We start from the raw sequence: 13,439 nt of genomic DNA on the forward strand, positions 1-13,439 counted from the left end.
TATGAATAGACCACTGAGCTGCATGTGGAGGCTCTAATGAAACAGCCATAATAGCGAACAAGAGTGGTCTCCACCAAAGCCAGCATTCCTTTTACCTTCTTAAATCACTAAAAAGGGTATTAACATACTCCAACATGCTTAGTTATCAGATTTTCATTCTTCTTGCTACCATGACCTCTTATTTAAATTCAAAATACTACTTCAAAATACAAAAAACAAACAACAACAAACCACCTGTTTCTACAGACAATTTTATTAGAGCACTATTCTTTGAAATTTGTTTGGAATGTCTATTGCATAAAAAGCAGACTGTTTGTGTAAACAACTAAAATCTGTAAACCTCTCCTATGGTTTCCATGAGAAATCAATAGTGAAATCTCTAGGATTTATAACTAGTTTTTCCATTTCCTCTACATTTTTTGCTAAAAGGAAATATAAGGATAAAAAATATCCCAGATATGGAACTGAATAAAAATTTTAAGACAGATTTGATTTCTACTTTTATATAATAAATGAGATATCAGTGAAGAGTGTCCTGCTCAATTTTTAAAGAGTTCTATGAGATTTCAGAAAACATTCAAAATATACAAAATCATATTATGGGGAACTTGAAAATGTTTACTTTCCCCCTTGAAAATAACATGCTATAGTGACTAGAGTTCACCTTATTAAGTAGTTACACCATTGTTCCTATGTGATTGCGTACTTAAATTGGTATACTAAGTCTTAAGGAATTGATACCTTGGCTGAAATGAAATTCGTAAAGTACACCACTCTAACTTTTGAGCAGGCAAAGATGGTACTTATTTCTAAACAGAAAAATCTTAAACTATACTTAAACACATAAAGAATCCACTCCAATATTCTTGCCTGGAGAATCCCATGAACAGAGGAGCCTGGCAGGCTATACAGTCCAGAGGGTTGCAAAGAGTCAAACAGGACTAAAGGGACTGAGCAGGCATGCATACACATAAAGTATACAACAATACAAAATTTGGCAAAAAACTGATACACAGATCATATAGTAATTATTTTTATTAAAAGAGGTAAATGCCACAGAACTTCAAAAAACATCATTTATATTGAAAACAAAGCCGTGACAGTAAGTACCACTTAAAAATAAACACTTCTCAAATTGCTTACCTTCTGCTTTCATGTAGTGTACAGAATAAGCGATGACTTTGTCTGAATTGTAAAGTGGCCTCTCCCAAGCTAAAAGGATGGCTGAACTCGACATGGTTTCAGCATGTACATTATAAGGAGCACTGGGTCTGTCTTCTGACATTACTACAGTCAGTCTGGCTCTAGATAAAATTGATCCTTGGCTGTTCTCAGCCATGCACTGATAAATAGCATCATCTTCAGGAATAATCTGGTTAATTACTAATTTACTGAAGGAAGAAAAAAATTATTTCAGTGAAACGTCTAAGGATGACATAAAGTTATGCTAAGTGCACTCAAAAATTTAAATAACAAGTTACTAAGAACAACCTGTGTAACCAGCCCTACTAAGGAAAAACCTATATGAATTGTTCAAAATTACTCTTATTTTTTGAGTCTATATAAATAAGTATGTGTGATATCCAAATCCTTTTGGCTTGAGGTGACAGCTTGATCTCTTTTTTTAAATTTGGCTTTTATTAAGGAAGTATATTAAGTATATTAACATTAATCATTAATAGCATCTAATTTCTATAATGTTGCAATGTTACATAAAATTCAGGTCAATAAAAATGTTCAGAAGTTTTGTTCAACATATGAGAATGGTACAAGAAGATTCCTATTTACACTAATAAAAATGAATTCTTAGAATCATTAAGTTTGAACTGTGGAGGAATGCTTAGAGACTTAATTATTTCCTTCTCAATTCTTCACTTTATGAAGCAAGGAACTGAGACTCCAAAGGGTTTACATGCTGCTAAAAACTTAGCTGGTGGCTTACCAGGACCAGAAGCCAGGTCTGGAGAACCATTCCAACTTTTATTATAATCCACCATGATCCACATATAAAATACAAAAGGATTCTGGCATGCTGATATTATAGCTTTAAGTTAGTTTCTTATTGTTACTTCAGTTTAAAATACCAATTTAGGTGTTTGATGTTATAATTATAACCATTTCACATTAGAATTACTAAATCATTATGTTTTATCTAAAATAGTAGCAAAGTGACTTAGCCCACCTGTTGTACATTTTAATTCTACCATTTGAATGTATCTTCCTCCCATTTTTCAACCATGACATTTTGGGTGAGGGTATTCCTTCTGCCTGACATACAAATCGAGCAGTACCAGCTCGAGGCCTCGTTAAACTTTCTGGCCATTCGACAAATGAAGGAGGAGCTATTAAAAAAAAAAAAGAAAATATTTTTGTGGTACAAACACTAATCAGACAGTCAAGGAAGAGAACAGCAAATGATACAAGTCCCATCCCTGAAAATATCTGACATTCTAAGCTTCCTGCTTGCACTCTACATCTATTAAAATCTCTCTCTCTGGATGCCTTTCCTCTGCATTGCTCAGTTAGATGTCCACTTCCCACAGGCTTTCCCCATTGACACCAAACATACAAACACACTAAAAATATGTGTGCCATGATCCTAATGTGCACAGACAATAGATTAAAATTGTAGACTGGTCAATGTGTATATGAATTTGTAGGTGGCTGAGGAGATAAAAGGGAAGCTTAACTAAGAAGGACCATGATGTTATAAAAGCAAACATGATGAACACTTCAGAGTGATTCAAGTCATATTTTAACACAAGGCTTTGATTTCCTCCTAAAATTCATTACTGGATTATAATATTTCAATCAACTTTCACACAAATGCTACAGAATTAAAGAAAAGTCGAAGTAAGCTATAAGGTAAAACAGCAAATGTTAAAATGTAAGATTCTCCTAATTGCAGAAAGAAAGGAAACATACCCAATACAGTTAAAGTTGCCATAGCAACTGTAAAGTTGCGTGTGCCTGGGGTAGTGGCCCGGCAAACATACACTCCAGCATGTTGCAGTCTGATGTCAGATATCATGAGGTTACCATTTCCAAGTACCCGAGTATTAAAGACATCAATGGACTTGTGATCTATTTCAAAGAGAATACTTGAGTTAAAACAATGTAATATATGATCTAAAATTTGACAGAAGATCACTATCCAAACAATCATTATCAAAAAAGGTCTAAAATTTTCTATACTAAAACCTTTCATCTACACCCTGTAACGCCAGAAAGTTAAAAGCCATGTAACTGCCAAACATGTGTATTGTATATAAACATGTTATCAATTTCACTAGTATGAACAAAGTTGAAGGAAAAGACTCTTTCTTCCTCAGAAGACTTACCAAGACGGCTCCAAGAAATGATTGGTTTGGGATTTCCCGTGGCCACACATTCTAAAACAACAGTCTGATGAAGGGATGTTGTTACGTTTTGTGGACCTGCTACAATGGTTGGTGTGTGGAAGGACTTAGACTCCTTACCTTTAAGAAGGAAAAGGCAGGAGATGCGAAAATATTATAAGTAAGATATAATAAATGAACTAAAATATCTATTCTGAAGTCACCTTTTTCCTTTTCTAAAACAACTAAATTAAGATATAACTCACCCATCTGAAGTACAATTCAACTGCGTTTAGTACTTTTGGAGTTGTACAATTATTACCATAACCAATTATAAAGCATTTTCATTACCCCAAAAACAAATTCCATTCTATCAGCAGTCACTCTCAAAGCTCTCCACAGGCTGACAATCACTGATCTACTTTCCGTCTCTGGGTTTGCCTATTCCAGATATTTAATAAAAAAGGAATCACATCTTATATGGTCTTTCGGAACTGGCTTCTTTTCATTTAAACATTAAGGTTCATTTAAGCTGTACCATGTACCACTACTTCATTTCTTTTTATTGAATGATAATAATAGATTAAATAATTAATCAAATGGATAAGATACATCTTATTTATTCATTCATTGGTTGATGGACACTTAGGTTGTTTCCATATTAACCACTTTTAATTGAGGTTCAAACACTGATTTAATACTTTCACTAATCTTGTTAGGAATTAATGTGACAGTGGGGAGAAAGAAGAAGTGAGAGAGTGCTTTTGTCTTTATGCTTCATACCAAGAAGCTAATAGATACCACCTAAAATTAAAATATGGCATTAAAATTTTAATTTAAGTTTTGATGTTTTTTAAAAAAATTTTAATCTTAAAGGATCTTTTAGGAAGTAATATCTCTTGTGAAGAGTAAACATTCATGTGAAGTTCAACAGTGTCTTTAGGACAGGTTTTTTTCCCACAACATTCAAGTAAATTTAATTATTTAAAATAAAAAACTAGCATCTGTGTATAATTCCATTTTAATGAAACACATTTCTTCATATTCATCTCTCTAGCTAGTTTCCCTTCTAACTATATTCATGTACGGCAAAATACATGAAATTATACACACTTAGTGTTACAATGATTACCTCTGGATATGGACTAGGGACATTTTAAAACATATCTTTGTACTTTTCACATTGTTTAATGTAAAAAAGTATTTTACTTTCATAGACATTACTCTTTATAATAGAGCATGCAACATTTCTACAAATGATAATTTTTCCTATAACAACAGACAGAAAAACCCAAACTGGAAACAAATATATTTTTATTGACAATGGAAAATTCTGGTAGAACTAGATGATTATTATTCTTTTTTGAGCCTTTCTGCATTTTATATTCTAAAAACAAAAGTATTTATAAAACAAAAATTCAGTCTTTCTTAAAGATGTTGATATTAACATATAAAACAAGTTAGAGGAAGAAGGTTGCTTAAATATATAAAAATTATCATTTTCCAACTAGATTACAATAAATTTAAATGAAATTAAAGTACTACTTTAGAGCATTCTATTATAACCAGAGAAGGAAAATTAATACCTGGGCCAATTAAAACTTGAAAATAAACTTCTATGTGGTACCTGGAATCACTGTGAGAGAGGCCTCCATACTTTTACGTCTGTGGGCTATAGTAGCAGCAACACAACGGTAATTTCCAGCATCCCTTTGGTCAACATCATATATCTGCAGTACTCCTGTTGGCAGGGCAGTTATCCTGTCACTAGAAGAAACATGATTAAACTCTTTGTAGTAGATTTTATATTCTATTTTAACATTTATCCTATGGTAAAAATTAATATACTCAATCTTTTAAAAATGCCAGATGCAATACTTTTAAGACTAAAATATCAGCTTGATTCCGTTGTTTTCATTTGGGCTATAACTCTGTAAAACGCAAGTAATTATGTTGTATTTGACTTGTGAAATCTATTGGTGTAATTTTACACAGAATCTCACTTGACATGATAACTTACATTTAGAGCTTAGTATGATTAGTACTTTTAGTACTTAGTACATTTAGAACTTACAATCTAGAGCTTAGTATGATTTTTTTTTCCAAATTCCCGACTTTTTGCCTGTTAGTATCTAGTTATTTGTCAAGATTTATCTAAATGCAAAGTTTTTTTAAAGCTCTTCCTTGAATAAGTTTGTCCCTCTTAGTGCTCTTTACCATTTCAGCAAGCAATTTGAGCCTGCTAAGAAATATTGCTATTCATTAGGACAGGAACCAAACTTTTGAAGTTGCTGCCAAGTTCCTGACCCCTAAACTCTAACCACCTCAGAGCACTAGGTATACGCATGCATGCATGCACGTGACTTTGTGTGTGTGTGGGGGTGTGTGTGTGGGGGGGGGTGGTGTGTAGTGTAGAGGGGGCTGCTAAGCAAGTGGGCAACCATTACTGTATATATGGGAAACCCTTAAACCTTTAAAATAGCATTGCTATTCTCAGTCGTCAAAGTGTAATTTAGTTTCCTAAATTCTTGGGCTGCAATCCAGATGCCCAGGGGGTCCCATGGTTGGAAAAGATGTTTGAGGAAAAGAACAAAGCACTAAGAGAATCTGAATTCTGATCTGAACCAAGATGCCAGGAACTATGTCCCATATACCAGAGACTGATAATCTAATTCTTTGCCTAAGTTTGAGATGTCTTAAAGCATCTGCCTACAATGCAGGAGACCTGGGTTCGATCCCTGGGTTGGGAAGATCCCCTGGAGAAGGAAATGGCAACCCACTCCAGAACTCTTGCCTGGAGAATCCCAAGGACGGAGGAGCCTGGTAGGCTACAGTCCATGGGGTTGCAAAGAGTCAGACACGACTGAGAGACTTCACTTTAAGAAATTAGTTATGGCTATCATAAACAAAAATGAGTTTCACCATGATCTTTCTCTATATACGGTTTTATGATGAAATCTTTGGTCCTTCTGTATCATCTTCAAAGACAAAAGCTGCATTTACCTGTCCATAGTTACAGATAGAGTTGTCCGATTTAATTCCCATGTTATGGCCGCAGGAGGGTTTGATGAAATCTTGCATGCAAATCTAGCAACTCCACCTTCTTGGACCTCAATAGAAATTGGCTGAACTTCAAATGCAGAAATAGCTATAAGATAAAGTTTTTCACATTCAGAATAAGTATATGCACTATTATATAATGCTTGGAAATAAAATTATGCTAGATATTACTTATCAAACTTGAACTTCTGCTCAGACATAAGGCCATCTGAACATAACAAGCACACAGAGAAATAAAAAGATAACTTGAGAAAAACCACGGGGCAGTTACCCTGCTAAAGGAGTTTAGTCTTTCCCAAAATGAAATTCTCAAGAATCTTAGATTTCAGAAAAAAACGAATGTAACTGAAACAAAAAACAGCAATTATTAATGGTAGATAATGATATGTTAAGCTGTGCAGTGCAAATCTCAAATACTAGTGTATTTCAGAGGACAGGGAAATCAGCAAAGACAGACTAGTCAGGTAAAAACCTTTCACAAGGATTTTTTAAAATTAATTATTATTATTGTTATTATTATTTTGGCTGTATTGGGTCTTGGTTGCTTTTGTGCAGGCTTTTCTCTAGTTGTGGCGAGTGGGGACTACTCTTTGCTGCGGTGTGTAGGCTTCTCATTGCGATGGCTTCTCTAGTTGCAGAGCACAGGCTCTAGGGTGCGTGGGCTTCAGTACTTAATTGCAGCAAATGGGCTCAGTAGTTGCAGCTTTGGGCTCTAGAGCACAGGCTCAACAGCTGCAATGCATGGGCTTAGCTGATCTGTGGCATGTGGGATATTCCCTGACCAGGGATCAAACTTGTGTCTCCAACATGGCAGAAGGATTATTATCCACTGTTCCATCAAAGAAGTCCCATCAAGGGCTGGTTTTAAACTGAGTTTTGAAGAACCCACTGGGTTTCGATGGAAGGAGAAAAACAAGACATTACAGATGAAAGGAGTAACATGAAGGCAAGAACAGAAGTAAGAAATGTACAGCCTGTGTTCACAGGATTGTGAGGCAACAGCCAGGATTAACTATTGTAGAATAAATCAGATGAAAGGTTCATGGCAGAGTGGAAGGAGAGTAGAGATAAAACAGATTTGTACCATGGTACAAAATAAGGCATCACTGAAAAGCTTCAAGCAAAGGAGTATCATGGTAACAGTAGTGTGTGGGAAAATTAATCAGGTACTATTAGGATGGATTGAAGAAAAAGAGCCTTAAGTCAAAAGACCAACAGGCTGTTTAAATAAAAATGACAGAACCGGGTGGCGGCAGTGAGAACAGAGATATTCTGCAGATACTGTAATGAAAACAGACTTGGTTTTTATTGGACACAAATATGTCATTCCATGTTTGGAATAAAATGAGGTTGGTATTGATGGAGGAGAATGAGAGTGGAAAAAGTGAAGACAAATGATGTGTCTGAAAAATAAACACACACAGATTCAAGAGACTATTTTCAGACTTAAGTCTTGAAATGCTGATATTTTCTAGAGATAATTCTTCTTTACTCTTGTAGACAAGCCTCCAAGTTTTACATTTTGATGGAGCCCAGACTCCAGGTAATAGTGTAGCTTGCCTTTCCTCTGCTAAGTCTTCCAGGATATAAAGAAAGGGCCACAATAATAGTCTCACTCTCCATCCTCAAACCCCAGTTCAAAAAATAAATATGCATATATACAATTTTCAACAAAATGAGAAATTATGAAAAAATATAGAAGTAATAAGGGCTGGATGACTTATGCCTCATTGCACTGGGAAGTGTAAGAGGTTACAGAAGACTAACAAATTCTGCCTTGGACGTGACTTCATTAATCTGTAAATGGATCATGGGCCTTTAGAGGTACAGAACAAAGTCAGTAAGCAATAATGAAAATACTCTTAGGAATATCTCCTTCCAAAAAGGATGGAGTGGGAGTAAATTAATATTTTGTGTATGTAACAAAAAATTCTTACTACTTCAAAACAGCAGTTTCAAACTGCTGTTGTCAGTAGACTCAGAAGGTTAAAAGCATTTTTATGATAATCATCCTTTGCCTTTTTTACCTTCATTTCTCTTGAGTATACAGTGCTTCCAGAAGCTACATGATGGGTGATATAAAGCAACAAACCTAATTCACTGTGAGAATCCAACTGTCTTCTACTAAGCTAATTTAAAAGATTTGGACAAATGTAAAACAGTGTCACTCATCTTACTAAAATTTTTTGGAAAACAATTATTTTTCATTAAATGTGCTATCTTAATATGTAATTCATCAGTGTTTTCAAAATTAATATTTTTTAAATTTCTCAGTTTTAATTTCTAATAATAAAGTATTATTAAATATAACCTACCTAAACAAAAGCTCTTTGGAGTCCTCAAGATTTAAGCATATAAAGAGTGAGACTAAAATGTTTAAGGATCACTATTCAAGAACATTAGACTCTCTCTGTGATTCAGGTCCTTATCACCAACTGCCTGGAAGTCTTGAAGGAGTGTCTTTAGGTGAGATCTGTCTTGATATCAGAGTTACCTTCGAGAGTGATGGTCATAAAAAACAAATCTGATTTGTGTTACTGATGAATTATTTAGTCCCTATAAAACTCTATCACTTTGCATTCAACCACTTGAAATTATGTCTCACAGACACTGAACTATTTATGATTCTCTGAATATACTGTATTTCACATTTCTGAACAATATATAAGCTTTCCTTCTCTTTCAAATATTACAGATCCCTTTGTCTACATGATGAAATCCTATTATCATTTAAAGCCTAGTCCTCTTGTCTGACCCTTTGGGAAGCTGTTCCTGACTTTTTTCTTCTATAAAACTCCTATAGAATAAAGACCTTTATTGCTACTTTTATCCCACAGTATTATTGTCACATATTCACAAGACTGTCTCCCATTCCACATTCTGAGCTCAATAAGGACAAGTAGTGGGTCATAACTTTGCAGGATCCCTTAAGTCAATGAATGGTACAGACTTGGCACTAAAACAATACCTGTTGGATTAAACTGAACATTTTAAAATGTTCTCTAATTCTACCCCAAGACAGATGGGTCATGGTGGAGAGTTCTGACAAAATGTGGTCCACTGGAGAAGGGAAGGCAAATCACTTCAATATTGTTGCCTTGAGAACCCTACGAACAGCATAAAAAGGACAAAAGATATGACACTGAAAGATGAACTCCCCCACTGAGCAAGTGCCCAAGAGGCTACTGGAGAAGAGTGGAGAAATAACTTCAGAAAGAACGAAGAGATGGAGCCAAAGCAAAAACAACGCCCAGTTGCGGATGGGATGGGTGATGGAAGTAAAGTCCGATGCCGTAAAGAACAGTATTGCGTAGGAACCTGGAATGTTTGGTCCATGAATCAAGGTAAATTGGAAGTGGTCAAACAAGAGGTGGCAAGAGTGAACATCGACATTCTAGGAAATCAGTGAACTAAAATGGACTGGAATGGGTGAATGTAACTCAGATGACCATTATATGTACTACTGTGGGCAAGAATCCCTTAGAAAAAATGGAGTAGCCATCATAGTCAACAAAGAGTCTGAAATGCAATACTCGGGTGCAATCTCAAAAATGACATAATGGTCTCGGTTTATTTCCAAGGCAAACCATTCAATATCACAGTAATCCAAGTCTATACCAAAACACTAAGGCCGAAGAAGCTGAAGTTAAATGGTTCTATGATGACCTAGAAAATCTTCTAGAACTGACACCAAAAAAAATGTCCCTTCCATCATAGGGGACTGGAATGCAAAAGTAGGAAGTCAAGAGATACCTGGAGTAACAGGTAAGTTTGGCCTTAAGAGTACAAAATAAAGTAGGCCAAAGGCTAACAGTTTTACCAAGAGAACACACTGGTCATAGCAAACACTCTCTTCCAACAACACAAGAGATGACTCTACACATGGCCAATAGTGATATCAGATTGATTATACTCTTTGCAGCTGAAGATGGAGAAGCTCTATACCATCAGCAAAAACAAGACTGGGAGCTGACTATGGCTCAGATCATGAACTCCTTATTGCAAAATTTTGATTAAATTGAAGAAAGTAGGAAAAATCACCAGACCATCCAAGCATGACCTAATCAAATCCCTTATGATTATACAGCGGAAGTGACAAACAGATTCAAGGGATTAGATCTGATGGAGAGAGTGCTGAAGAACTATAGACAGAGGTTTGTAACATTGTACAGCAGGCAGTGATCAAGATTATCCCCAAGAAAAACAAAGGCAAAATGGTTGTGTGAGGAAGCCTTACAAGTAGCTGAGAGAGAGGCTAAAGGCAAAGGAGAAAAGGAAAAATATACCCATCTGAAGGCAGAGTTCCAAAAATCAGCAAGAAGAGATAAAGCCTTCATCAGTGATCACTGCAAAAAAAAAAAACAGAATGGGAAAGACTAAAGATCTCTTCAAGAAACTATAGATGCCAAGGGAACATTCCATGCAAAGATGTGCACAATAAACGACAGAAACAGTATGGACCTAACAGAAGCAGAAGATATTAACAAAAGGTGGGAAGAATACACGGTAGAATTATACAAAAAAGATCTTAAGACCCAGATAACCACAATGGTATGAATACTCATCTAGAGCCACATATCCTAGAATGTGAAGACAAGTAGGCCTTACGAAGCATCACTACAAACAAAGCTAGTGAACGTGATGGAATTCCAGTTGAGATATTTCAAATCCTAAAAGATGATGCTATGAAAGTGCTGCATTCAATATGCCAGCAAATCTGGAAAACTCAGCAGTGGCCACAGGCCTGGAAAAGGGCAGTTTTCATTCCAATACCAGAGAATAGTAATGCCAAAGAATGCTCAAACTAAAGCACAATTGCACTCATCTCACATGCTAGCAAAGTAATGCTCAAAATTATCCAAGCCAGGCTTCAACAGTACATTAACCAAGAACTTCCAGATGTTCAAGCTGGATTAAGAAAAGGCAGAAGAACCAGAGATCAAATTGCCAACATCCGCTGGATCACCAAAAAAGCAAAACAGTTCCAGGAAAAACATCTACTTCTGCTTTATTGACTATGCCAAAGCCTTTGACTGTGTGGATCACAACAAAGGTTGGAAAGTTCTTTAAGAGATGGGAATACCAGACGATCTTACTTGACTCCTGAGAAATTTGTATGCAGGTCAAGAAGCACCAGTTAGAACCAGACATGGAACAAGATTGGTTTCAAATAGGAAAAGGAGTACCTCAAGGCTGCATACTGTCACCCTGCTTATTTAACTTATATGCAGAGTACATCATGAGAAACACTGGGCTGGATGAAGCATAAGCTGGAATCAAGATTGCTGGGAGAAATATCAATAACCCCAGATATGCAGATGACACCACCCTTATGGCAGAAAGTAAAGAGCCTTTGATAAAAGTAAAAGAGGAGAGTGAAAAAGTTGGCTTAAAGCTCAACATTCAAAAAACTTAGATCATGGCATCTGGTCCCATCATTTCACGGCAAATGATGGGTAAACAATGGAAATAGTAGGTGACTTTATTTTCTTTGGATCCAGAATCACTGCAGATGGTGACTGCAGCCATGAAATTAAAAGACGCTTGATCCTTGGAAGAAAAGCTATGACCAACCTAGACAGCATATTAAATAGCAAAGATATTACTTTACCAACAAAGGTCCATCTAGTCAAACCTATGGTTTTCTCAGTAGTCATGTATGGATGTGAGAGTTGGACTATAAAGAAAGCTGACTGCCAAACAATTGACACTTTTGAACTGTGGTGTCGGAGAAGACTCTTAAGAGTCCCTTGGACTGCAAGGAGATCCAACCAGTCTATCCTAAAGGAAATCAGTACTGAATAGTCATTGGAAGGACTGATGCTAAAGCTGAAACTCCAGTACTTTGGCAACCTCATGCAAAGAGCTGACTCACTGGAAAAGACTCCGATGCTGGGAGGGATTGGGGGCAGGAGGAGAAGGAGACAACAGAGGATGAGATGGCTGGATGGCATCACCGACTCGATGGACATGAGTTTGAGTGAACTCCAGGAGTTGGTGATGGACAGGGAGGCCTGGCGTGCTGTGATTCATGGGGTCACAAAGAGTTGTACACGACTGAGTGACTGAACTGAACTCAACTGAACTCTGCTTATTATTTTGTGTGCTCTAATTCTAAACAATCGCTGATACTTTAGTGGTATCATTTTTTGGGGACAAAAATTTATACTTCCTCTATTAAAGGATGTTTATAAAAATTAAATAAGTCAATATAGTAGGGCTATCTATAAAACTTTTTATCAGTGTTGTGATTACTAAGAATAAAAATAGTCACTCTGTTGCTCTGAGTAATTTCCCTCCAGCCACTTAGGCAACTGAGTGTTTTTTATCTGAATCCCATCTAACGAATCAAACAATATGGGCCTCCAAACCACCTTTTCTTTTTGAACAATTCCCTTTCTTTCCCAGATATATGTCTATGAAATCCCTAAGCTTTTTTTACTATAAAAACCAAAGTAACTTTGACTTTAGGTCAAATGGGCTAGAATTTTGGAGTTTCAGAAGTGTGAGAACTAAAAGTTAAATGGATGTATCCTGTAACACAGCAAGGGTATTTGTTTATTTTTGGCAGTGTATGTGGGGGGGGGGACAGGTTTACTGAGCTATAATTCAAACTGCATGTGATTTATACCCATTTAAACTGTAAAATTCAATTTAAATTCACCTATTTAAAGTATACAATTCAATGGGTTTTAGTGTATTCACAAAGTCCATGACCATCCCCCAAATCAATTTTAGAATATTTTCCTCACTTCAAAATTTTATATCCTTCAGTTATAAATCCCTAATCTTCCCATCCCCTAGCCCTAGGCAATCTTTAAGGTAGTTTTTTTTCCCCTCCTACCCCCAGCTTTATTGAGATACAACTGATGAACAGCATTGCATAAGTTTAAGGTATACAACATTGTGTAAGCTGGAGGTCTGATACACTGGAAATGACTACCATAATAAGGTTAGTTAATACATCCATCAAGTAACAGCATTTCTTGATCTCACTTTGGTTTGCAACAAGTTATGAAACAAGTACTGAAAAAAGGCTTT

The 13,439-nt window shown here is 36.0% G+C and overlaps 1 protein-coding gene across 1 annotated transcript in view; it reads right to left on the reverse strand.

Moving 5' to 3' along the window:
• The window catches only part of PRTG (protogenin), a 141,386-nt gene that overhangs the window by 62,784 nt on the left and 65,163 nt on the right, over nucleotides 1-13,439 (reverse strand). The window contains 6 exon segments of the mRNA XM_018054242.1: nucleotides 1,144-1,391; nucleotides 2,183-2,342; nucleotides 2,926-3,084; nucleotides 3,342-3,479; nucleotides 4,966-5,105; nucleotides 6,342-6,486. Coding sequence (XP_017909731.1) covers nucleotides 1,144-1,391; nucleotides 2,183-2,342; nucleotides 2,926-3,084; nucleotides 3,342-3,479; nucleotides 4,966-5,105; nucleotides 6,342-6,486 — 990 coding nt within the window.

This window comes from Capra hircus, chromosome 10 (assembly GCF_001704415.2).
Source record: "Capra hircus breed San Clemente chromosome 10, ASM170441v1, whole genome shotgun sequence".
Lineage (NCBI taxonomy): Eukaryota > Metazoa > Chordata > Mammalia > Artiodactyla > Bovidae > Capra > Capra hircus.